Below are 23,784 nucleotides of genomic sequence, written 5' to 3' on the forward strand. Positions count from 1 at the left end.
GGTCTAGATCTCCTGGATATACCTGTGGGACTTCATCTTGAAGTGGTGAATTGAAGTAGCAAACTATGTCACTGTTAGTGGCATTGTTCCTTGGGCTGAGATCTGTGACTGTACAAGGAGAAGGTGAGCTGGACACAAGTACTCTTTTTCTCTCCTCTTGTTGCAGTGGAATTCTGCCTGAACCTCCTCCACTATGGATCTCAGTAAAGATGCACTCCATACTCAAACTATTGTGGCAAAGCAGGCATTCCTCCTCTGCCATATTTTGGCCAAAGTATTTCACCACACAAGGTGGAAAAGTACCTTGGCACAGCTTCCATGGAGAGCTATTACCACAGTGGCAGGCTTGGCCACTTGGTAGTGTCATAGAATGAAAAGTGTTAAGTGTAAAAGACTGCCTTCAGATGACAGAAGCAAAGAATACACAACCTGACAGGGCTCACCAGGATGCCTTTGACAAAACTCCCTCAGAAACCTCCTGCTGCTCCTGCTATTTCCTTGTTTCTACTGTTCCTTCCTTCTCCCTTATACCTTTCAACCACAGTGTGTAACACACTACTCCATGGACCCACTCCCAAGAGGTCAGACCAGAAATGCTGTGATGTAATTCCAATTCTGTCTTTGTTCTTGACACTTTTGATAACCACAGGGTCACTCCTGAGATGGTTGACATTCAATCAGTCCCCATTATAGGAGTCAAGGAATAGGTGATAGAGAGGGTGGCTCACCTGTTCCTGCCTGCAGGGGTTGACATGATAGTGCCGAGGACAAGGATGACCTCACTTTTCCACTCTCTCTTGCTACTGAATGACAACAAACAGTGAATGAGATATCCATTGTATAATTCGGTGGCTGAATTTATCAGAATGCAGTATGTAAATTAATAGTAGCTACAGAAGAAAATGTTTCTGATTTGGTCATCTTTGTTTCCTTGTATTAAATCTTACGTCCTACAACAAGTGTATGTAATTCAATGGCCATATTCTATTTCCTCAATGCCTTTTGTTCCACTGTGTGGTATTTCTGTGGAACTGGAAGTTTGAGGTTCTTCAGGATCAAAGGGAACCATGACATTCCTGTGATGACTATGTTTCAGGACATTGATCGCTTGGAATCCATTAACAAAGGGCCAAGGTATATGAACTTTGTGGAAAAATAAACAACAAACAGACTAACAAACATACAAAAAGAAATCTCATGAACGTTCTATAGGAACCATCTTCAGAGTTATGGTGGTGCTTTTGAAAGATCACCAATTAGACTGCACAGCAGCATGCATAACACTGATAGTGCAGGGGAGTCATAAAGTCATGTGATTGGGACATTGTACAGAGAAGAGCATGAGGACTCTGGATATTTTACCTGGAGAGCAGAATGCATATCTCTCTAAGACCCTCAGAAAAAAAAACTGAAATTTATCCACTTGCAGGTCTCCAAGGTATTCACTACAACGCTATATATTGATACCCTACTTTAAAATATGTGGATATATGCTAACACACACATAAACACACACAGAAACACAGAAACACACACACACACACAGAGCGAGAGAGAGAGCGAGAGCGAGAGAGAGAGGGAGAGAGAGAGAAAGAGAGAGAGAGAGAGAAAGAGAGAGAGAGAGAGAGAGAGAGAGAGAGAATGGTAGTCCTCACAATAGACTTGCTCTGTGGTGTCTATTAAATGACAGAAGCCACATGAATATGAATGAATCTAGGAAGCATGAGGTTTCAGTTGGTTACACATGGATGTAGAGAATACATTCATTTTTACTGTTTATTGAAGATTCGGTAGGAGGGCCCTAGCTTAGTAGAAATATGTAGTCTTCCTCTAAGAACTTCAACCTGACTCGTGCTTCTCACTGAGAGGTTCTCTGATCAAAAGTTCATATTGAGGTATTTTCTAAAAGTGCTCAGTTCCAAACCTCCTCAAAACCAAGGTGTCACATTGTGGTTGGGCTGAATAGAAACTTCACTGTAACTATCTCAGGCTGGATATGTCCTTATCATGAACTGACAAGAACAGCAGCCTGGTGCATTGGTAATGTAATAGCAGTGTGTATTCAGCTCACTTTGTAGACGACATCCCCACTGATTTTGTGTATGGCCTTTCTTGGTTCCAGCTTAGGTATGGATACTGACTCCAGGCGCAGTAAGAGTGCACTGTACCTGGTCATGCCTCCCTCGCCAGCCCTACGTGCACTCTACTGGTCATACCTGCCTCTTCAAAGTCCTAACCTCTCTCTATTTTGTACAATTTTTCCTTTTACAGAAAAGATCTGTATTCTAGTCTAGCATGTAATTCACTGTACAGAAAACAATGACCTTGTACTCATGTTTCTCCTTCCTTCCCTTCTCAAGGATAATCATTAATAGGATTGAGCCATCCTGGGAACATTTTGTGCAGAATTAGGATATGAACTCTGGGTCCTGGACTTGCTCGACATGTAGTGAGAGCCAATTGGGTGAAGCTGCCATCCACATCCTCATAGTAGCTTCCACAGTACAGCAAAGTACTAACTCCACAGATGATCTATGCAGAGAACACTTGAAGTAATTATGTTGAGTCATGTGGTTCAATATGTATCTCCTTTATCTTCACACTTAACATATAGAGACGGACAAGTCCTGAGAGGAAAGCCTCCTGGAGCATAGAATGTGCCTCACTTTTTTTTTGTATTTAAAATGGAAATCTTTATTGATAGTTTAAGATTGCAATAGTGTTCCACAAAAAGAAACAAGTCTTTAGGTAATGCTGTAGAAAGATGCATCTCGTGGATCAATTTTCATTAATATAAGTGCAATATAACAACTTAAATACTTAGTATAAAACACTAAATAACCCTTCATGCTAGATTATTCCTATAGAATGAAAGTGAATTAAAATAATTACAATGGGGTATGGGATTCTTTTCTGTATTAATAACATTCACCAGGAGGATCAAACTCAAGGTCTATCTGGTAAACAGTGAGATTCCAATAATCACAAAATTTTTAAAAGTTCTAACCAGACATTGAACAATTTTGAGTAAAGAGCTCTTCTCTCAGTAAATCTAATATTAATGGACCTACTTGTTAAAGCATACATATAGCACTATAGAGTAAATTAGCATGCCTGCTCAAGCTTCTGTCCATTCAAAGGCTCGAGGCAACCAGAGGTCTAGTCTTAAACCTAAGCACCTAACAAATAGTAAGTCCCATGGTAGAAAGCAACAGAAGATTAAATTCAAGGCCTCAAGACCACAAAGCCCAATTAGACTAATGTAAGGCTTTGTAACTGCCTAGTAGCTTTACAAAACTAATGGCTAAGTACATAGACCCTTCTCACTTAAATTCTATAAAATAAGGCATTTCCTTTGTTCTGTCCAATTGCTCTGTCCAATTTGGCTGCTGTCCAATCTATTCCGGAGTCCTACTATGGATCACAACAGAATAAAAGAAGGCTTTTATTTGAAATCTCTTACAGAACACTTCTATCCAAACTGGAAACATTATTGTTTAAAACAATACTTGTTTTATTTTTTTTGTCTTTCCAAAGCATAAAAAGGAGTGAGTTGGGTCTGTTAAATCTGTTATTTAGAGACATAAAGGTAATGCTGGGTGATGATGTGCCTCACTTTTGATTGTGCACTGCATGGCTGTGGTAGTGCATTCCTTTTATAACAGTACATTGTACTCAGAGGAAGATGGAGCTATGTGAGTTCTGGGACATAAAGGCAGGTAAGCAGGTAGGTAGATAGATGGATGGATGGATGGATAGATAGCTTCTGCAGAGCCATGTATACATAGGGAAATCAGATCACAAAACGAAAATCTAAAACAAAACAGAGCTAACCCAAAAATCCATCATTTACAAAAAATTAGAGAGTTCAGATCAGTATCTAGGTGGTGACTAGAGCTCTTCGTGAACATTTTGCCTAAGTTGTGTGTTCCTTGTGTTCATGCTAATATTGTCAACTTCATACAGCTTTTCACCAGGTCCCTATTACAGGTGACTTGGAATAGGCAATAGAGTGGGTAGTTCACCTGTTCCTGCCTGCAGCAGGTGAAGTGACAGGGACACAAGACTGAGACCACTTTTCTGTTCTTTCTTGTTATTCAATGATATCAAAGTGAATGGATAACCATTTTAAAATTCTGTGGTTGAATTTAACCCAATGCATTATGCAAATATTATCTCCATGAGAAAATGTTGGTGACCTGGTCATCTTTGTGTCCTTGTATTAAATCTTATGATCTACAACAAACATATATAATCCAATGAAATTATTCTATTTCCTCAATACCTTTAGTTCCACTCCGTGGTATTCCTCTGGATGTAGAAGCATGGCATTCAGCTTCTATTGGATCCACAGGAACAACAATATCCCTTTGATGACTATTTTGCAGTATATTGATCTCTTGGAATGCATTAACAAAGTGACAAGTTATGTCAGCTTTGTGGCAAATCAAACAACAAACAACAAGAAAAAAAACCCAAAGAGTAAAAATTATAGAAAACCTGTAATAGTTGTGTGTTTGTACATGGCATCTCATGAGCTTTCTCCAGGAACCATCATCAGAGTTATGGTGGTGATTTTGAAAGATCACCCAGTAGACTGTGCACAGCAGCATGCATTATACTGATGCTGGGGAGTCATAAAGTCATGTGAATGGGACATTGTACAGAGAAGAGCACCACAACTCTGCTGGTATTGTACTTGGTATGCAGAATGCATATCTCTCTTAGAACCTCAGAAAAACTGAAATTTGTTCACTTGCAGTTCTTAAAGGTATTCACTACAATGCTATATATTGATACCCTTGTACAAAATATGTGACTGTACAATTACACACAGACACACACACACACACACACACACACACACACACAGAGAGAGAGAGAGAGAGAGAGAGAGAGAGAGAGAGAATGGTAGTCCTCACAATAGACTTGCTCTGTGGTGTCTATTAAATGACAGAAGCCACATGAATATGAATGAATCTGTGAAGCATGAGGTTTCAGTTGGTTACACATGGATGTAGAGAATACATTCATTTTTACTGTTTATTGAAGATTCGGTAGGAGGGCCCTAGCTTAGTAGAAATATGTAGTCTTCCTCTAAGAACTTCAACCTGACTCGTGCTTCTCACTGAGAGGTTCTCTGATCAAAAGTTCATATTGAGGTATTTTCTAAAACTGCTCAGTTCCAAACTTACTCAAAACCAAGGTGTCACATTATTGTTGGGCTGAATAGAAATTTCATTGTTATTATTCAAGCCTGGATATGTCCTTATCATGAACCGACAAGAACAGCAGCCTGGTGGATTGGTAATATAAAAGCAGTGTGTGTTCACCTCACTCTGTAGGCAACATCCTCATTTATTATGTGTATGGCCTTTCTTAGTTCCCGCTTAGGTATGGATAGTGACTTTGGGGCAGTAAGAGTGCACTCACTGTACCTGGTTATTCCTCCCTCACCAGTCTTAGAGTGCAATCTCCTGGTCATTACTCCCACTTGAAATTCCTCTCCTCTCTCTATTTTGTATAATTTTTCCTTTTTCAGAAAAGATCTGTATTCTAGTCTGGCATGTAATTTACTCTACAGGAAACAATGACCTGGTACTCATGTTTGTCCTTCCTTCCCTTCTCTAGGGTAATCATTAATAGGATTGAGCCATCCTGGGCACATTTTATGCAGAATTAGGATATGAACTCTGGGTCCACGGCTCAACATGTAGTGAGCCAACTTGGTTAAGCTGCAATCCATAACCTCATAGTAGCTTCCCTTAATCAAACCACCGTACCGCAAAGTACTAACTCCATACATGATCTATGAAGAGAACACTTAAGTAATGATGTTGAGTTATGTGATTCAATGTTCAAAATATATATCTCATCCTCATCTATATTCACAGTTAAAAAATGGAGACTGACAAGTACTGAGAGGAAAGCCTCCTGGAGCAAAGAATGTACCTCACTTTTGATTGCGCATTCCATGGCTGTGGTAGTGCATTCCTTTCATAACAGTACATTGTACTCAGAGGAAGATGGAGCTATGTGAGTTCTGGGCAATAAAGGTAGGTAGGTAGGTAGGTAGATGGATGCATGGATGGGTGGATGGATGCATGGATGGTTGGATTGATAGATAGGTAGTTAGTTAGGTAGCGAGGTAGACAGATAGCTTCAGCAGGGCCATAGACACACATGAAACCCTAGTATAAAAAGAAAAAGAAAAAACAAAACAAAGCATACCCAAAAATCTTATATTTAAAAAAATAGATAGTGCAACTCTGCATCTAGGAGGTGCCTAGAGCTCTTAGTGAACACTTTGCCTAAGTTGTGTGTTCTTTGGGTTCATGCTGATATTGTCAACCTCCTACAGCTTTTCACCAGGTCCCCACTGCAGGTGTCTGGAACTAGGCGACAGAGAGTGTGGCTCACCTGTGCCTGCCTGCAGCGGTTGATGTGATAGTGCTGAGGACACGGATGACCCCACTATTCCACTCTCTCTTCTTACTGAATGAGAACAAACAGTGAGTTAGATATCCATTTTAAAATTCAGTGCTTGACAACCAGAGCTTCCAGGGACTAAGCCTCTACCTAAAGACTATACATGGACTGACCCTGGACTCTGACCCCATAGGTAGCAATGAATATCCTAGTAAGAGCACCAGTGGAAGGGGAAGCCCTGGGTCCTGCTAAGACTGAACCCCCAGTGAACTATATTGTTGGGGGGAGGGCGGCAATGGGGGGAGGATGGGAAGGGGAACACCCATAAAGAAGGGGATGGGGAGGGACTAGGGAGATGTTTGCCCGGAAACCGGGAAAGGGAATAACACTCGAAATGTATATAAGAAATACTCAAGTTAATAATAAAAAAAATTCAGTGCTTGAATTTATCATAATGCAGTATGTAAATTAATAGTAGCTACAGAAGAGAATGTTTGAGTTGATCATCTTTATTTCCTTGTATTAAACCGTATGGTCTACAACAACTGTATGTAGTTCAATGGACATATTCTATTTCCTCAATACCTTTTGTTCCACTGTGTGGTAATTCTGTGGAACTGGAAGCCTGAGGTTCTTCAGGATCAACTTTCCTGTGATGACTATGTTTCAGGACACTGCTTGAAGCACATTAACAATGGGACAAGTTATGTCAACTTTGTGGAAAACAAACAAAGAGACTAACAAACAAGCAGAAAAAAAATCTCATGAACATTCTCCAGGAACCATATTCAGAGTTACTGTGATGCTTTTGAAAGATCACCAAGTAGACTGTGCACAGCAGCATGCATAACACTGATGGTGCAGGAGAGTCATAAATTCATGTGAATGGGACATTGTACATAGAAGAGCACCACAACTCTGTTGGTATTGTGTCTGGTATGCAGAATTCGTAAATCTCAGAAAAACTGAAATTTATCCTCTTGCAATTCTCCATGGTGTTCACTAACATGGTATATATTGATACCATAGTTCAAAACATGTGGATATATAACTACACACACATAGACAAATACACACACACACACACACACACACAGAGAGAGAGAGAGAGAGAATGAATTATAGTTCTCAAGAATAGAATTGCTTTGTAGTGTCTATTAAATGACAGAAGCCACATGAATATGAATGAATCTAGAAAGAATGAGGTTTCAGTTGGTTACACATGGATGTAGAGAATGTATTTTTACAGTTTACTGAAGAAGAGGTAGGAGGGCCCTAGCTTAGTAGAAATATATAGTCTTCCTCTAAGAACTTCAACCTGACTCGTGCTTCTCAGTGCGAGGTGAGCTGATCAAAAGTCCATATTGAGGTATTTTCTAAAACTGCTCAGTTCCAAGGTTACTCAAAACCAAGGTGTCACATTATGTTTGGGCTGGATTTAAAATACACTCTAATTATCCCAGGCTGGATATGTCCTTATCATGAACTGACAAGAACAGCAGCCTGGTGCATTGGTAATATAAAAGCAGTGTGTGTTCACCTCACTTTGTAGGCAACATCCTCATTGAGCATGTGTGTGCCCTTTCTTAGTTCCAGCTTAGGTATGCATACTGACTGCAAGGCATACTGTACCTGGTCATGCCTCCCTCACCAGTCCTACAGTGCACTATACTGGTCATGACTCCCACTTCAAATTCCTATCCTCTATTTTTGTACACTTTTCCTTTTTTAGAAAAGATCTGTATTCTAGTCTAGCATATAATTCACTGTATAGAAAACAGTGACCTTGTACTCACTTTTCTCCTTCTTTCCTTCTCAAGGGTAATCATTATTAGGATTGAGTCATCCTGGGCACATTTTATGCAGAATTAGGATATGAACTCTGGGTGCTGGACATGCTCAACATGTAGTGAGCAATGGGTGAAGTTGCCATCCATATCCTCATACTACCTTCCCTTAATCAGACCACAGTACAGCAAAGTACTAACTCCATAGATGAACTATGCAGAGAACAGTTGAAGTGATGATGTTGAGTCATGTGATTCAATGTTCTAAATATATATCTCTTCTATCTTCACAGTTAAAATATGGAGCCTGACAAGTCCTGAGAGGAAAGCCTCCTGGAGATTAAATGTGCCTCACTTTTGATTGTGCATTCCATGGATGTGGTAGTGCATTCCTTTTATAACAGTACACTGCAATGAGAGGAAGATGGAGCTATGTGAGTTCTGGTCCATAAAGGCAGGTAGGTAGGTAGATGAATGGATGGATAGATAACATAGAAAGATAGATGGATGGATGGATGGATGGATAGATGGATGGATGGATGGATGGATAGATAGAAAGAAAGATAGATAGATGATAGATAGCTTCAACAGGGCTATAGATACTTAGGGAAACTGTATGATAATAAGAAAAATAAAACAAAGCAAACTCAAAAGTTCTTTATTTACAAAAAATTAGATAGTTCAGATCATTATCTAGATGGTGACTAGAGCTCTTAGTGAACACTTTGCCTAAGTTGTGTGTTCATTGTGTTCATGTTAATATTGTCAACTTCGTACAGCTTTTCACCAGGTCCCTATTACAGGTGTCTGGGAATAGGTGATAGAGTAGGTGGCTCGTCTGTTCCTGCATGCAGCAGGTGAAGTGACAGGGACAGAAGACTGAGTCCACTTTCCCTCTCTTTCTTTTTTTTTTAAGACTTATTTATTTTATTTTATTTTTTTTACACTTTATTTATTTTTTATTAACTTGAGTATTTCTTATATACATTTCGAGGGTTATTCCCTTTCCCGGTATCCGGGCAAACATCCCCCTCCCCCATCCCCTTCCTTCTGGGTGTTCCCCTCCCCATCCTCCCCCCATTGCCGCCCTCCCCCCAACAGTCTAGTTCACTGGGGGTTCAGTCTTAGCAGAACCCAGGGCTTCCCCTTCCACTGGTGATCTTACTAGGATATTCATTGCTACCTATGGGGTCAGAGTCCAGGGTCAGTCCATGTAGTGGCTTAGTCCCTGGAAGCTCTGGTTGCTTGGCATTGTTGTACTTATGGGGTCTCGAGCCCCTTCAAGCTCTTCCAGTTCTCTGATTCCTTCAACGGGGGTCCTATTCTCAGTTCAGTGGTTTGCTGCTGGCATTCGCCTCTGTATTTGCTGTATTCTGGCTGTGTCTCTCAGGAGCGATCTACATCCGGCTCCTGTCGGTCTGCACTTCTTTGCTTCATCCATCTTGTCTAATTGGGTGGCTGTATATGTATGGGCCACATGTGGGGCAGGCTCTGAATGGGTGTTCCTTCAGTCTCTGTTTTAATCTTTGCCTCTCTCTTCCCTGCCAAGGGTATTCTTGTTCCCCTTTTAAAGAAGGAGTGAACCATTCACATTTTGATCATCCGTCTTGAGTTTCATTTGTTCTAGGCATCTAGGGTAATTCAAGCATTTGAGCTAATAGCCACTTATCAATGAGTGCATACCATGTATGTCTTTCTGTGATTGGGTTAGCTCACTCAGGATGATATTTTCCAGTTCCAACCATTTGCCTACGAATTTCATAAAGTCGTTGTTTTTGATAGCTGAGTAATATTCCATTGTGTAGATGTACCACATTTTCTGTATCCATTCCTCTGTTGAAGGGCATCTGGGTTCTTTCCAGCTTCTGGCTATTATAAATAAGGCTGCAATGAACATAGTGGAGCACGTGTCTTTTTTATATGTTGGGGCATCTTTTGGGTATATGCCCAAGAGAGGTATAGCTGGATCCTCAGGCAGTTCAATGTCCAATTTTCTGAGGATCCTCCAGACTGATTTCCAGAATGGTTGTACCAGTATGCAATCTCCCCAACAATGGAGGAGTGTTCCTCTTTCTCCACATCCTTGCCAGCATCTGTTGTCCCCTGAGTTTTTGATCTTAGCCATTCTCACTGGTGTGAGGTGAAATCTCAGGGTTGTTTTGATTTGCATTTCCCTTATGACTAAAGATGTTGAACATTTCTTTAGGTGTTTCTCAGCCATTCGGCATTCCTCAGCTGGGAATTCTTTGTTTAGCACTGAACCCCATTTTTAATAGGGTTATTGTTTCCCTGTGGTCTAACTTCTTGAGTTCTTTTTATATTTTGGATATAAGGCCTCTATCTGTTGTAGGATTGGTAAAGATCTTTTCCCAATCTGTTGGTTGCTGTTTTGTCCTAACCACAGTGTCCTTTGCCTTACAGAAGCTTTGCAGTTTTATGAGATCCCATTTGTCGATTCTTGATCTTAGAGCATAAGCCATTGGTGTTTTGTTCAGGAAATTTTTTCCAGTGCCTATGTGTTCCAGATGCTTGCCTAGTTTTTCTTCTATTAGTTTGAGTGTGTCTGGTTTGATGTGGAGATCCTTGATCAACTTGGACTTATGTTTTGTACAGGGTGATAAGCATGGATCGATCTGCATTCTTCTACATGTTGCCCTCCAGTTGAACCAGCACCATTTGCTGAAAATGCTATCTTTTTTCCATTGGATGGTTTTGGCTCCTGTGTCAAAAATCAAGTGACCATAGGTGTGTGGGTTCATTTCTGGGTCTTCAATTCTATTCCATTGGTCCATCTGTCTGTCTCTGTACCAATACCATGCAGTTTTTATCACTATTGCTCTGTAATACTGCTTGAGTTCAGGGATAGTGATTCCCCCTGAAGTCCTTTTATTGTTGAGGATAGCTTTAGCTATCCTGGGTTTTTTTGTTATTCCAGATGAATTTGCAAATTGTTCTGTCTAACTCTTTGAAGAATTGGATTGGTATTTTGATGGGGATTGCATTGAATCTGTAGATTGCTTTTGGTAAAATGGCCATTTTTACTATATTAATCCTGCCAATCCATGAGGATGGGAGATCTTTCCATCTTCTGAGGTCTTCTTCAATTTCCTTCTTCAGTGTCTTGAAGTTCTTATTGTACAGATCTTTTACTTGCTTTGTTAAAGTCACACCGAGGTACTTTATATTATTTGGGTCTATTATGAAGGGTGTCGTTTCCCTAATTTCTTTCTCAGCTTGTTTCTCTTTTGTATAGAGGAAGGCAACTGATTTATTTGAGTTAATTTTATACCCAGCCACTTTGCTGAAGTTGTTTATCAGCTTTAGTAGTTCTCTGGTGGAACTTTTGGGATCACTTAAATATACTATCATATCATCTGCAAACAGTGATATTTTGACTTCTTCTTTTCCGATCTGTATCCCCTTGACCTCCTTTTGTTGTCTGATTGCTCTGGCTAGAACTTCAAAAACTATATTGAATAAGTAGGGAGAGAGTGGGCAGCCTGTCTAGTCCCTGATTTTAGTGGGATTGCTTCAAGTTTCTCTCCATTTAGTTTAATGTTAGCAACTGATTTGCTGTATATGGCTTTTACTATGTTTAGGTATGGGCCTTGAATTCCTATTCTTTCCAGGACTTTTATCATGAAGGGGTGTTGAATTTTGTCAAATGCTTTCTCAGCGTCTAATGAAATGATCATGTGGTTTTGTTCTTTCAGTTTGTTTATATAATAGATCACGTTGATGGTTTTCCGTATATTAAACCATCCCTGCATGCCTGGGATGAAGCCTACTTGGTCATGGTGGATGATTGTTTTGATGTGCTCTTGGATTTGGTTTGCCAGAATTTTGTTGAGTATTTTTGCGTCGATATTCATAAGGGAAATTGGTCTGAAGTTCTCTTTCTTTGTTGTGCCTTTGTGTGGTTTAGGTATAAGAGTAATTGTGGCTTCATAGAAGGAATTCGGTAGTGATCCATCTGTTTCAATTTTGTGGAATAATTTGGATAGTATTGGTGTGAGGTCTTCTATGAAGGTTTGATAGAATTCTGCACTAAACCCGTCTGGACCTGGGCTCTTTTTGGTTGGGAGACCTTTAATGACTGCTTCTATTTCCTTAGGAGTTATGGGGTTGTTTAACTGGTTTATCTGTTCCTGATTTAACTTCGATGCCTGGTATCTGTCTAGGAAATTGTCCATTTCCTGAAGATTTTCAAGTTTTGTTGAATATAGGTTTTTATAGTAAGATCTGATGATTTTTTGAATTTCCTCCGAATCTGTTGTTATGTCTCCCTTTTCATTTCTGATTTTGATAATTTGGACGCACTCTCTGTGTCCTCTCGTTAGTCTGGCTATGGGTTTATCTATCTTGTTGATTTTCTCAAAGAACCAACTTTTGGTTCTGTTGATTCTTTCTATGGTCCTTTTTTGTTTCTACTTGGTTGATTTCCGCTCTGAGTTTGATTATTTCCTGCCTTCTACTCCTCCTGGGTGTATTTGCTTCTTTTTGTTCTAGAGCTTTTAGGTGTGCTGTCAAGCTGCTGACATATGCTCTTTCCTGTTTCTTTCTGCAGGCACTCAGCGCTATGAGTTTTCCTCTTAGCACAGCTTTCATTGTGTCCCACAAGTTTGGGTATGTTGTACCTTCATTTTCATTAAATTCTAAAAAGTTTTTAATTTCTTTCTTTATTTCTTCCTTGACCAGGTTATCATTGAGTAGAGCATTGTTCAATTTCCAAGTATATGTGGGCGTTCTTCCTTGATTTTTAATGAAGACCAGTTTTAGGCCGTGGTTGTCCGATAGCACGCATGGGATTATTTCTATCTTTCTGTATCTGTTGAGGCCTGTTTTTTGACCAATTATATGGTCAATTTTGGAGAAAGTACCATGAGGAGCTGAGAAGAAGGTATATCCTTTTGCTTTAGGATAGAATGTTCTATAAATATCCGTTAAGTCCATTTGACTCATGACTTCTCTTAGTCTGTCTACATCTCTGTTTAATTTCTGTTTCCATGATCTGTCCATTGATGAGAGTGGGGTGTTGAAATCTCCCACTATTATTGTGTGAGGTGCAATGTGTGTTTTGAGCTTTAGTAAGGTTTCTTTTACATATGTAGGTGCCCTTGTATTTGGGGCATAGATATTTGGGATTGAGAGTTCATCTTGGTGGATTTTTCCTTTGATGAATATGAAGTGTCCTTCCTTATTTTTGATGACTTTTAGTTGAAAATTGATTTTATTTGATATTAGAATGGCTACTCCAGCTTGCTTCTTCTGACCATTTGCTTGGAAAATTGTTTTCCAGCCTTTCACTCTGAGGTAATGTCTGTCTTTGTCTCTGAGGTGTGTTTCCTGTAGGCAGCAGAATGCAGGGTCCTCGTTGCGTATCCAGTTTGTTAATCTATGTCTTTTTATTGGGGAGTTGAGGCCATTTATGTTGAGAGATATTAAGGAATAGTGATTATTGCTTCCCGTTATATTCATATTTGGATGTGAGGTTATGTTTGTGTGCTTTCATTCTCTTTGTTTTGTTGCCAAGACGATTAGTTTCTTGCTTCTTCTAGGGTATAGCTTGCCTCCTTATGTTGGGCTTTACCATTCATTATCCTTTGAAGTGCTGGATTTGTAGAAAGATATTGTGTAAATTTGGTTTTGTCATGGAATATCTTGGTTTCTCCATCTATGTTAATTGAGAGTTTTGCAGGATACAGTAACCTGGGCTGGCATTTGTGTTCTCTTAGGGTCTGTATGACATCAGTCCAGGATCTTCTGGCCTTCATAGTTTCTGGCGAGAAGTCTGGTGTGATTCTGATAGGTCTGCCTTTATATGTTACTTGACCTTTTTCCCTTACTGCTTTTAATATTCTTTCTTTATTTTGTGTGTTTGGTGTTTTGACAATTATGTGACGGGAGGTGTTTCTTTTCTGGTCCAATCTATATGGAGTTCTGTAGGCTTCTTGTATGCCTATGCGTATCTCTTTTTTTAGGTTAGGGAAGTTTTCTTCTATGATTTTTTGAAGATATTTACTGGTCCTTTGAGCTGGGAGTCTTCACTCTTCTATACCTATTATCCTTAGGTTTGATCTTCTCATTGAGTCCTGGATTTCCTGTATTTTGGACCAGTAGCTTTTTCCGCTTTACATTATCTTTGACAGTTGAGTCAATGATTTCTATGGAATCTTCTGCTCCTGAGATTCTCTCTTCCATCTCTTGTATTCTGTTGGTGAAGCTTGTATCTACAGCTCCTTGTCTCTTCTTTTGGTTTTCTATATCCAGGGTTGTTTCCATGTGTTCTTTCTTGATTGCTTCTATTTCCATTTTTAATTCCTTCAACTGTTTGATTGTGTCTTCCTGGAATTCTTTGAGGGATTTTTATGACTCCTCTCTATGGGCTTCTACTTGTTTATGATTTCCTGATATTCTTTCAGGGATTTTTGTGTCTCCTCTCTATGGGCTTCTACTTGTTTATTTATGTTTTCCTGGAATTCTTTCAGGCATTTTTGCGATTCCTCTCAGTAGGCTTCTACTTGTTTATTAATGTTTTCCTGTGTTTCTCTAAGGGAGTTCTTCACGTCTTTCTTGAAGTCCTCCAGCATCATGATCAAATATGATTTTGAAACTAGATCTTGCTTTTCTGGTGTGTTTGGAAATTCCATGTTTGTTTTGGTGGGAGAATTGGGCTCCGATGATGCCATGTAGTCTTGGTTTCTGTTGCTTGGGTTCCTGCGCTTGCCTCTCGCCATCAGATTATCTCTAGTGTTACTTTGTTCTGCTATTTCTGACAGTGGCTAGACTGTCCCTATAAGCCTGTGTGTCAGTAGTGCTGTAGACCTGTTTTACTGTTTTCTTTCAGCCAGTTATGGGGACAGAGTGTTCTGCTTTCGTGCGTGTAGTTTTTCCTCTGTACAGGTCTTCAGCTGTTCCTGTGGGCCTGTGTCTTGAGTTCACCAGGCAGGTCACTTGCAGCAGAAAAGTTGGTCTTACCTGTGGTTCCGAGGCTGAAGTTTGCTCGAGGGGTGCTGCCCACGGGCTCTCTGCAGCGGCAGCAACCAGGAAGACCTGTGCCGCCCCTTCTGGGAGCTTCAGTGCACCAGGGTTCCAGATGGCCTTTGGTGTTTTCCTCTGGCGTCCGAGATGTGTGTGCAGAGAGCAGTCTCTTCTGGTTTCCCAGGCGTGTCTGCCTCTCTGAAGGTTTAGCTCTCCCTCCCACGGGATTTGGGTGCAGAGAACTGTTTATCCGTTCTGTTTCCTTCAGGTTCCGGCGGTGTCTCAGGCAGGGGTCCTGCCGCTCCTGGGCCCTCCCCCACGGGAGCCCAGAGGCCTTATACAGTTTCCTCTTGGGCCAGGGATGTGAGCAGGGGTGGGCAGTGTTGGTGGTCTCTTCCGCTCTGCAGTCTCAGGAGTGCCCACCTGAGCAGGCGGTGAGGTCTCTTTCCCACGGGGTCTGGGAGCAGAGAGCTGCTGCGGGCCGGGCCCTCTCTTTCCTTTTATTCAATGAGATCATAGTGAATGGATATCCATTTAAAAATTCTGTGGTTGAATTTAACCTAATGCAGTATGCAAATATTATCTTGAGAAGAAAATATTTGTGACCTGGTCATCTTTGTTTCCTTGTATTAAACCTTATGATCTACAACAACTATATAGACTCCAATGAAATTATTCTATTTCTTCAATACCTTTAGTTCCACTCTGTGTTACTCCTCTGGACGTGGAAGCATGGGATTCAGCTTCTTTGGCATCCACGGGAACAACCACATTCCTTTCATGACTATTTTGCAGCATATTGATCGCTTGGAATGCATTAACAAAGAGACGTTATGTCAGCTTTGTGGCAAAACAAACAAGAAACTACCAACAAGCAAAAAAAAAAAAACTTCAAACAGTTAAAAGTAGAGAAAACCAGTAATAGTCGTGTGTATTTCCATTGTTTCTCATGAACATTCTCCAGGAACCATCATCAGAGTTATGGTGGCGCTTTTGAAAGATCACCAAGTACACTGAGCACAGCAGCATGCATTACACTGATGGTGCAGCTGAGTCATGAATTCATGTGAATGGGACATTGTACAGAGAAGAGCATGAGGATTCTGTGGATATTTTACCTGGTAGGCAGAATGCATATCTCTCTTAGAACCTCAGAAAAACTGAAATTTGTCCACTTGCAGTTCTTCATGGTATTTCACTAAAATGCTATATATTGATACCCTTGTACAAAATATGTGACTGTACAATTACACACACGGAGAGAGAGAGAGAGAGAGAGAGAGAGAGAGAGAGAGAGAGAGAGAGAGAGAGAGAGAGAATGGTAGTCCTCAAAGAATAGAATTGCTCTGTGGTGTCTATTACATAACAGAAGCCACGTAAATATGAATGAATCTCGGAAGAATGAGGTTTCACTTGGTTACACATGTTAGTATAGAATGTATTTATTTTTCCTATTTACTGAAGAAGCTGTAGGAGGGCCATAGCTTAGTAGAAATATGTGGTCTTCCTCTGAGAACTTCAACCTGAATCATGCTTCTCAATGTGAGATTCGCTGATCAAAAAGATCATATTGGGTTATGTTCCAAAAGTGCTCAGTTCCAACGGTACTCATAATGAAATTGTCACATTATGGTTGGGGTGAATAGAAACTTCATTATTACTATTCAAGCCTGGATATGTCCTTATCATGAACTGACAAGAACAGCAGCATTGTTCATTGAAATATTGAATATAAAAGTAGTGTGTGTTCACCGCACTTTTTAGGCGACATCCTCATTGTATGGCCTTTCTTAAGTCCAGCTTAGGTATGGATACTGACTCCAGGGCAGTAAGAGTGCACTGTACCTGGTCATGCCTCCCTCACCAGTCCTACAGTGGACTATACTGGTCATGCCTCCCTCTTCAAAGTCACATCCTCTCTCTATTTTGCACACTTTTTCCTTTTTTAGAAAAGATCTGTATTCTAGTCTAGCGTGTAATTCACTGTACATAAAACAATGACCTGGTACTCACGTTTCTCCTTCTTTCCCTTCTCAAGGGTAATCATTAATAGGATTGAGCCATCCTGGGCACATTTTATGCAGAATTAGAATATGAACTCTGGGTCTGGACATGCTCAACATGTAGTGAGCCAACTGGGTGAAGCTGCAATCCATATCCTCCTACTACCTTCCCTTAATCAAACCGCAGTACAGCAAAGTACTAACTCCACAGATGATCTATGCAGCGAACACCTGAAGTAATGATGTTGAGTCATGTGATTCAATATGTATCTCCTCTATCTTCACTCTTAACATATGGAGACGGACAAGTACTGAGAGGAAAGCCTCCTGGAGCATGGAATGTGCCTCACTTTTGATTGTGCACTGCATGGATGTGGTGGTGCATTCCTTTTATAACAGTACACTTCAATCAGAGGAAGATGGAGCTATGTGAGTTCTGGGCCATAAAGGTAGGTAGGTAGGTAGGTAGGTAGGTAGGTGGATGGATGGATGGATGGATAGATAGGTAGGTAGGTAGGTAGCTTCAGCAGGGCCATGGATACACAGGGAAACCTGATCACAAAAGATAAACAACAAAACAAGGCAAACCTAATTATCCTATATTTACAAAAAATTAGATAGTAACATCATTATCTAGATGGTGACTGTTAGTGAACACTTTGCCTAAGTCGTGTTGTTCTCTGTGTTCATGCTAATATTGTCAACCCTGAATAGCTTTTCACCAGGTTTTCCTAGAAAGAACCAACCAATTTTTGCATGAACTTGGTTCATTCACATGTAACATATTTCAATGTAGTGGTCAGCACAGAATTATTAATCTTCACCAAAACATGGGCTTTTCTTTCATACTCGTTAATGTCTGCAGGGAGATGGGTTTCACTGCCCAGGCCTTCTGAGCACTGTGGTAGTCCTGACAGTGTTTGGGATTCCTGCAGCTTTGAGTTAGTGCAGGGAGATGGTAGAAAACTGGAAAATCTTTCTTGGGGTTTATTATGCCCTTGATGGTGTTAAAGCGGGTTGTTGCACCGCATATCTAAAGATCTCTATCATTTACTCTGCATCTTGGTTTATTCATCTGTCTAGAAAAAAATACAAATTACAGTCACCACATGTGGCTGTGGCAAACTTTAAACACATAAGTAAATTGTCTATCCTGATTTTTTTCAAAGTCTTTTCCCCTGAAACTGGGTTGACTAACTTGGATATCTGTGAAGATAAGTTAGGTTTACATGCAGCCCAGTGCACAAAACACTAATGTAAAGAGGTCACAGCTGGATGTGGCAGCTGTAGACACTGGGCTACCATTTCTCACTTGAGGCATCACTTTTTTTTAGAACAAACATCCTGTTTTCAATCAATACATGTGGATTTGCTCACTGTGGTGCAACCGACAAACGACAGCCAGGATTAACATAATTCATATTTAACACATTTCTGCAGAGACTGCACGATACATACTCTTTTGGACTCTTCTATGATCCACCTGCAACACACAGGAAAGAAGACTCTTACTCATATTATGCTGAATTCTCTTTGTACAGCTTTTTGGTTCACATCTTGGCAGGACATAATTGCACCAAAGATTGGCAAACTAATCTAGTCTCTTACTAATCTATTGACTTTTACAGACTTATATAAACTCAGGAGAAAGATTCTATACTGGTATATTATGTGATAGGGACACAGAATACCTCACGACATCTACTGTGTGTCAAAAAACTAGTACGTTTTCCACGTTTGCTGACTAAATGCCACATCGGGCAACCCTGTGGGTTGGCTTCTACGGAGGTTAGCTGAGTGACATTACAATGTGGTAGTGCTAACATCTATTTAGTGATACTAACCCATTTTGTGAAGCACTCCAATAATGAGCATTCATCCTCATGTCGTAAGTTCTGGGCCCCGAACATGCCACGCTGGGGCATAGGATTTCCCCCACATCCATCTTTGGGGAACATAGTCAAATTCAACCTAAACCACAGGCTCTAGAAGCCATAAAAGGAGAGGGCTCTTACATAAACATTCAAATCTATATGGATGTTATGCCTGTCACCTTCTCAGTGCAATTTACATACTTGTATCTAAAGCAGAACACTATTGTCCAGAAGACAGCCTACGCCAACCCCAAGTCACTACATGACATAGAAGTGTGAATGTTCTATTACATTACCAATCTGATATAATTCTGTTCCCTTCTCTTCCTAAATAAATTATTTAAAGCTCATGATACACCTAATTGACTTTATATTGTAAGTGTGATAGCTATAAAAACGTGGGAGAATCATTAAAGTAACTTTTCTCTCTTACATAAAGGAAAAGAGCTTCTTACCTTCACTGAGGACTTGGAATATTTTCCTTCGGTACTGGAAGGTAGGACAGTTGTATGTTCAGGTGCAACTAGAGGGACAGAAAGTAACTGTCAGCTCGCAGGACCATTTATTTACACAAGCATCTTTGTTGGACATGGATAAGCGTGTACTGAGTCAGCACATGTGATTAGATTTAGGTAGGCTACTATTGGGCTGTTTTTCCTGATGACAAGTAGAGGCAAAGATTAGAAAACTAAAAAGCTTTTTCTGTCTTTCTAGAGAATGAGAATATAAAGCAACGGAAGAGTCTGTTTCAATATCTAACCACTAAATGCATGTTTCAAAAAATGTATGCATGTACTCGGTTTGGGAGGGAGCATATCAGAGGGCAACCTTTGGTATCCGGTTTTTCCCTTCCATTACACAAGTTTCTGGGGTTTGAATAGGTCCAATGTCAGGCACCTATACCTATTGAAACATCACAGTCTCTCCATTTAAATAAATGTCTCGATTACACCACATATTACCATCAATTCCTGTAAACACTTTGAAAGCCAGAATAACTGAAAAAAATCTCTTCATAATATCTCACAGGCATATTTCAGCCTCCATCAATTGACACATTCTGATTCTGCATTCATCATAAAGAACATAGAATTTTAGCTTTTTAACATATTTGTTTTACTGGGTAAGTGAATTTAGTATTAGGCATATGGTGTAACTATAATGATCCATTCATCCTTTGACATTCATTAGTTTATTGACTCCTGGAAAACAATAGGTACTCTGCCTTGTTTCTCCTTTTAGTCTTTCTTCACTATCCTTTGCCCTTTTGTACTTATGTGTGTTGTGGCATCCAGATTAAAAGGAACAGTGATGGGGAAGAGATGGGGATGGATCTTGCTGGCCCTTCAAGTCATTGAACTCAGTTCTGTGTGAGAGTTGCTCCAAGTGTAAGGAGGCTTCTAAAACCTGGGTAGATATTCTGAGTACTTATGTGTCACTCTCCCAGGGTGTGTGGTTAGCAAGGTTTCTGAACTTTTGAGGGTCACGTTTGTATTCCTATCAGATCTCAAGGAAAGACCTCCCCATTTGTAGTTGGCTTTAGGCCTGGTGTGAGGATGAGGGTCCCAACCCTAAGTATCTGTGAGCTGACAAGAAGGGCTGGTACTTCCTTACAATGAGTAGGATGAAATGTGACACTGATGCAGCAGTATCTGTCCTGGGATAAAGTGACCATGGACTTTGTCATAAAGTAGATAATGCCTAAGACTTCTACAGATTTGAGACATCCTGACATGTACACTGGAAACCTATCATCTTCGTTAATTAGCTTTTCACAAATAAGAACATCTCTAGATTTAGGTTTTGGCCAATTCATCCGGACAGCTATAGCTCTCTGAAAGAATGTCAGGATAAATAAACCACATAACACATGGAAACAGAATGAAAGAGTTAATACATCTTTTAAGCACCGTGTTTCTTCATGCGCAGAAGTGATTGCCTCTGCACACCATTCTTTTTGTTCAGCATATATAAACACTGTATACTCATTGATCATTGTAGTTACTGACCCTCTAGTTAGTTCACCAGTCTGTAATTCATCTGATTCTTTACTTTGTTTGTTGAAAGAGTGAGCACTCATTCAGAACAAAATAATCACTGTATTGAATGATACCCGACTTCAAAGAGATGTGGGTCACAATAGTACCTGTTTGTGATATCTACAATTCAGGATAAACCATAAATTTTATATTTAAATTGTTCAATATGGAGTATGGACACTATAAAATTGTACATACATAGAAAAGACACACCTACATTTTAGTAAATAAAGTATATCTGGTAAGAAAATACCAGGGAATGTTTGTTACAAATGAAAATAGGCACACATTATAGTGTGAATTTATCATAATTTAATCCTACTATGAAGCCACTCCAATTTTCTGAGATTAATAATTTCAATACAGAGGACCTTCGTTATTTCAAAGTATATTTATGAAAGTGTTACAGTATTTATATATAGGGGTGTCTATGAAGCACAATCTTGTGGGAAGAAGTACAAACGTATATAGAACATGAATAGAGACATGTACACATATAAACATATAAAAGTCAAAATACTTCATACAGACTAAAATACAATATATAATAAAGCATAATTCTAATAAGCAGTTATAAGTATTTTAACAAGAGAAACATTAACCAGTCTAGTTGAAGGAAAAGCACTAAATGGCTAGTAACATCATACCTTGTGTATTACAACAACAATTACCCATAATCTAACAATTTCAACGTTACTATCACTCTGTAAAATCTAGTCATGTACTCGGGAGCAAGCTCTCAAAGTATACTGGCATTCAGCTCTCAGGCCTGAACATAACTACATACAGGTCAGCCATATGTCATAGAACTTGCATAGTGAACTCATAATCCATACCATGACACCCAACATCTGCTAGCTAGGCAAGTCTGCTCATGCAAGTTCAAGATTACAGTGTGGGTTATTATAAATGCCAGCATTCTTTACCTAAGAATGATTAACTACAAAGTTATTGTTTTTTCTCATCTGTTTATACGGTTCTGAAGAACCCTGTCTGTATGCCTACTTCACAGAGCTCTTTTTTTCTCTTTCTTTCAGATCAAAATGTGAGCTTTTAGCTACTGCTCCAGTGCCATTCTTGTCTATCTGCTGCCATGCTCCCTGCCATGATGGCCATGATCTCTCCCTGAAACTTTATTCTCCAAGTTAAATATTTTCTTTTACAAGTTGACTTGGCCTCGGTGTTTTATCACAAAAATAGTAAAGTAACTAAGATTGCCCCTAACCAGTCATGTTTGTATACCTGTCCTCAATAGTTCAAAGACATAAGTGTAGTAAAAATTGGAGATTTCTATCCCATCTTTGATAATTTACTTTCCAAATAAAAGACATTAAAACTTTTTATTTATAATAAGCCTTAAAAGCACTAGAGCTGGGCAGATAGATATTAACTCTCTATGTTGTTTTGTCTATTCCCTGTCAATAACCTTCAGATACAACTTGCCATGCTTTGAGACAGCCACTCTCCAAATGGCTGCCCTCATTGCTATGTTCTCACTATCCATCTACCCCTGGCTCTTCTTCCTTCTTCCTCTCTCCTTTCTCTCTTGGTGTTCTCTTTCTCAGACCCCAAGCCCAGCAACTGAAACCTTTCCTACATCTCTTCTGCCCAGCTGTAAGCTGTGGACATGTTAATTAACCAATAGTTTTAAATTAATGGCAAGGTTACAAAGTAACTTGCCTCATTGAAGGCAGTCAGATCTTGGGGACCAGTATTTCATTTACGATACATAGCAACAGACTAAGCCTCAACACACAATTAATAGTGAAAAGCAGAAAAGAAAGATTAATTTTTTTTAGCTTCAGCCCCACTGGACCACTTTCCATGAACAACACCAGATGGCACTCCAGGAAAGCCTGTTGATGTGGTGGTTCCTTGGGAAGAGGCACAAGCTCTGTTGACTTCCTCCACTAAGACCATCCTTAGAATGCTATGATGCTTAGTTTTTTTTTATTTTTTATTTTTTTTATTAACTTGAGTATTTCTTATATACATTTCAAGTGTTATTCCCTTTCCCGGTTTCCGGGCAAACATCCCCCTAATCCCTCCCCCTCCCCTTCTTTATGGGTGTTCCTCTCCCCATCCTCCCCCCATTGCCGCCCTCCCCCCAACAGTCTAGTTCACTGGGGGTTCAGTCTTGACAGGACCCAGGGCTTCCCCTTCCACTGGTGCTCTTACTAGGATATTCATTGCTACCTATGAGGTCAGAGTCCAGGGTCAGTCCATGTATAGTCTTTTTTTTTTAAATTTATTTAATACTTAATAATAATTCTTTGGTTTCCGGGCAAACATCCCCCTACCCCCTCCCCTTCCTTATGGGTGTTCTCCTCTCAACCCTCCCCCCATTGCCGCCCTCCCCCCACCAGTCTAGTTCACTGGGGGTTCAGTCTTAGCAGGACCCAGGGCTTCCCCTTCCACTGGTGCTCTTACTAGGATATTCATTTCTACCTATGAGGTCAGAGTCCAGGGTCAGTCCATGTATAGTCTTTAGGTAGTGGCTTAGTCCCTGGAAGCTCTGGTTGCTTGGCATTGTTGTACATATGGGGTCTTAAGCCCCTTCAAGCTCTTCCAGTTCTTTCTCTGATTCCTTCAACGGGGGTCCTATTCTCAGTTCAGTGGTTTGCTGCTGGCATTCGCCTCTGTATTTGCTGTATTCTGGCTGTGTCTCTCA

At 40.1% G+C, this 23,784-nt stretch overlaps 1 protein-coding gene across 30 annotated transcripts in view; it reads right to left on the reverse strand.

The window, feature by feature from the left end:
• Positions 1–23,784, reverse strand: part of RGD1560775 (similar to RIKEN cDNA 4930579C12 gene) — a 123,293-nt gene that overhangs the window by 55,064 nt on the left and 44,445 nt on the right. For 4 of the 30 annotated variants that reach the window (XM_087563374.1, XM_087563375.1, XM_087563367.1 and 1 more), the window contains 4 exons: positions 19,530–19,597; positions 18,659–18,683; positions 15,890–16,003; positions 6,421–6,495 (listed from right to left, as the gene is read on the reverse strand). In XM_087563374.1, the coding sequence (XP_087419500.1) occupies positions 6,421–6,495; positions 15,890–16,003; positions 18,659–18,683; positions 19,530–19,597 (282 nt within the window). 30 annotated transcript variants of the gene reach the window in all.

Source organism: Rattus norvegicus, chromosome 8, assembly GCF_021556685.1.
Source record: "Rattus norvegicus strain SHRSP/BbbUtx chromosome 8, alternate assembly SHRSP_T2T, whole genome shotgun sequence".
In the NCBI taxonomy this organism is placed as follows: domain Eukaryota; kingdom Metazoa; phylum Chordata; class Mammalia; order Rodentia; family Muridae; genus Rattus; species Rattus norvegicus.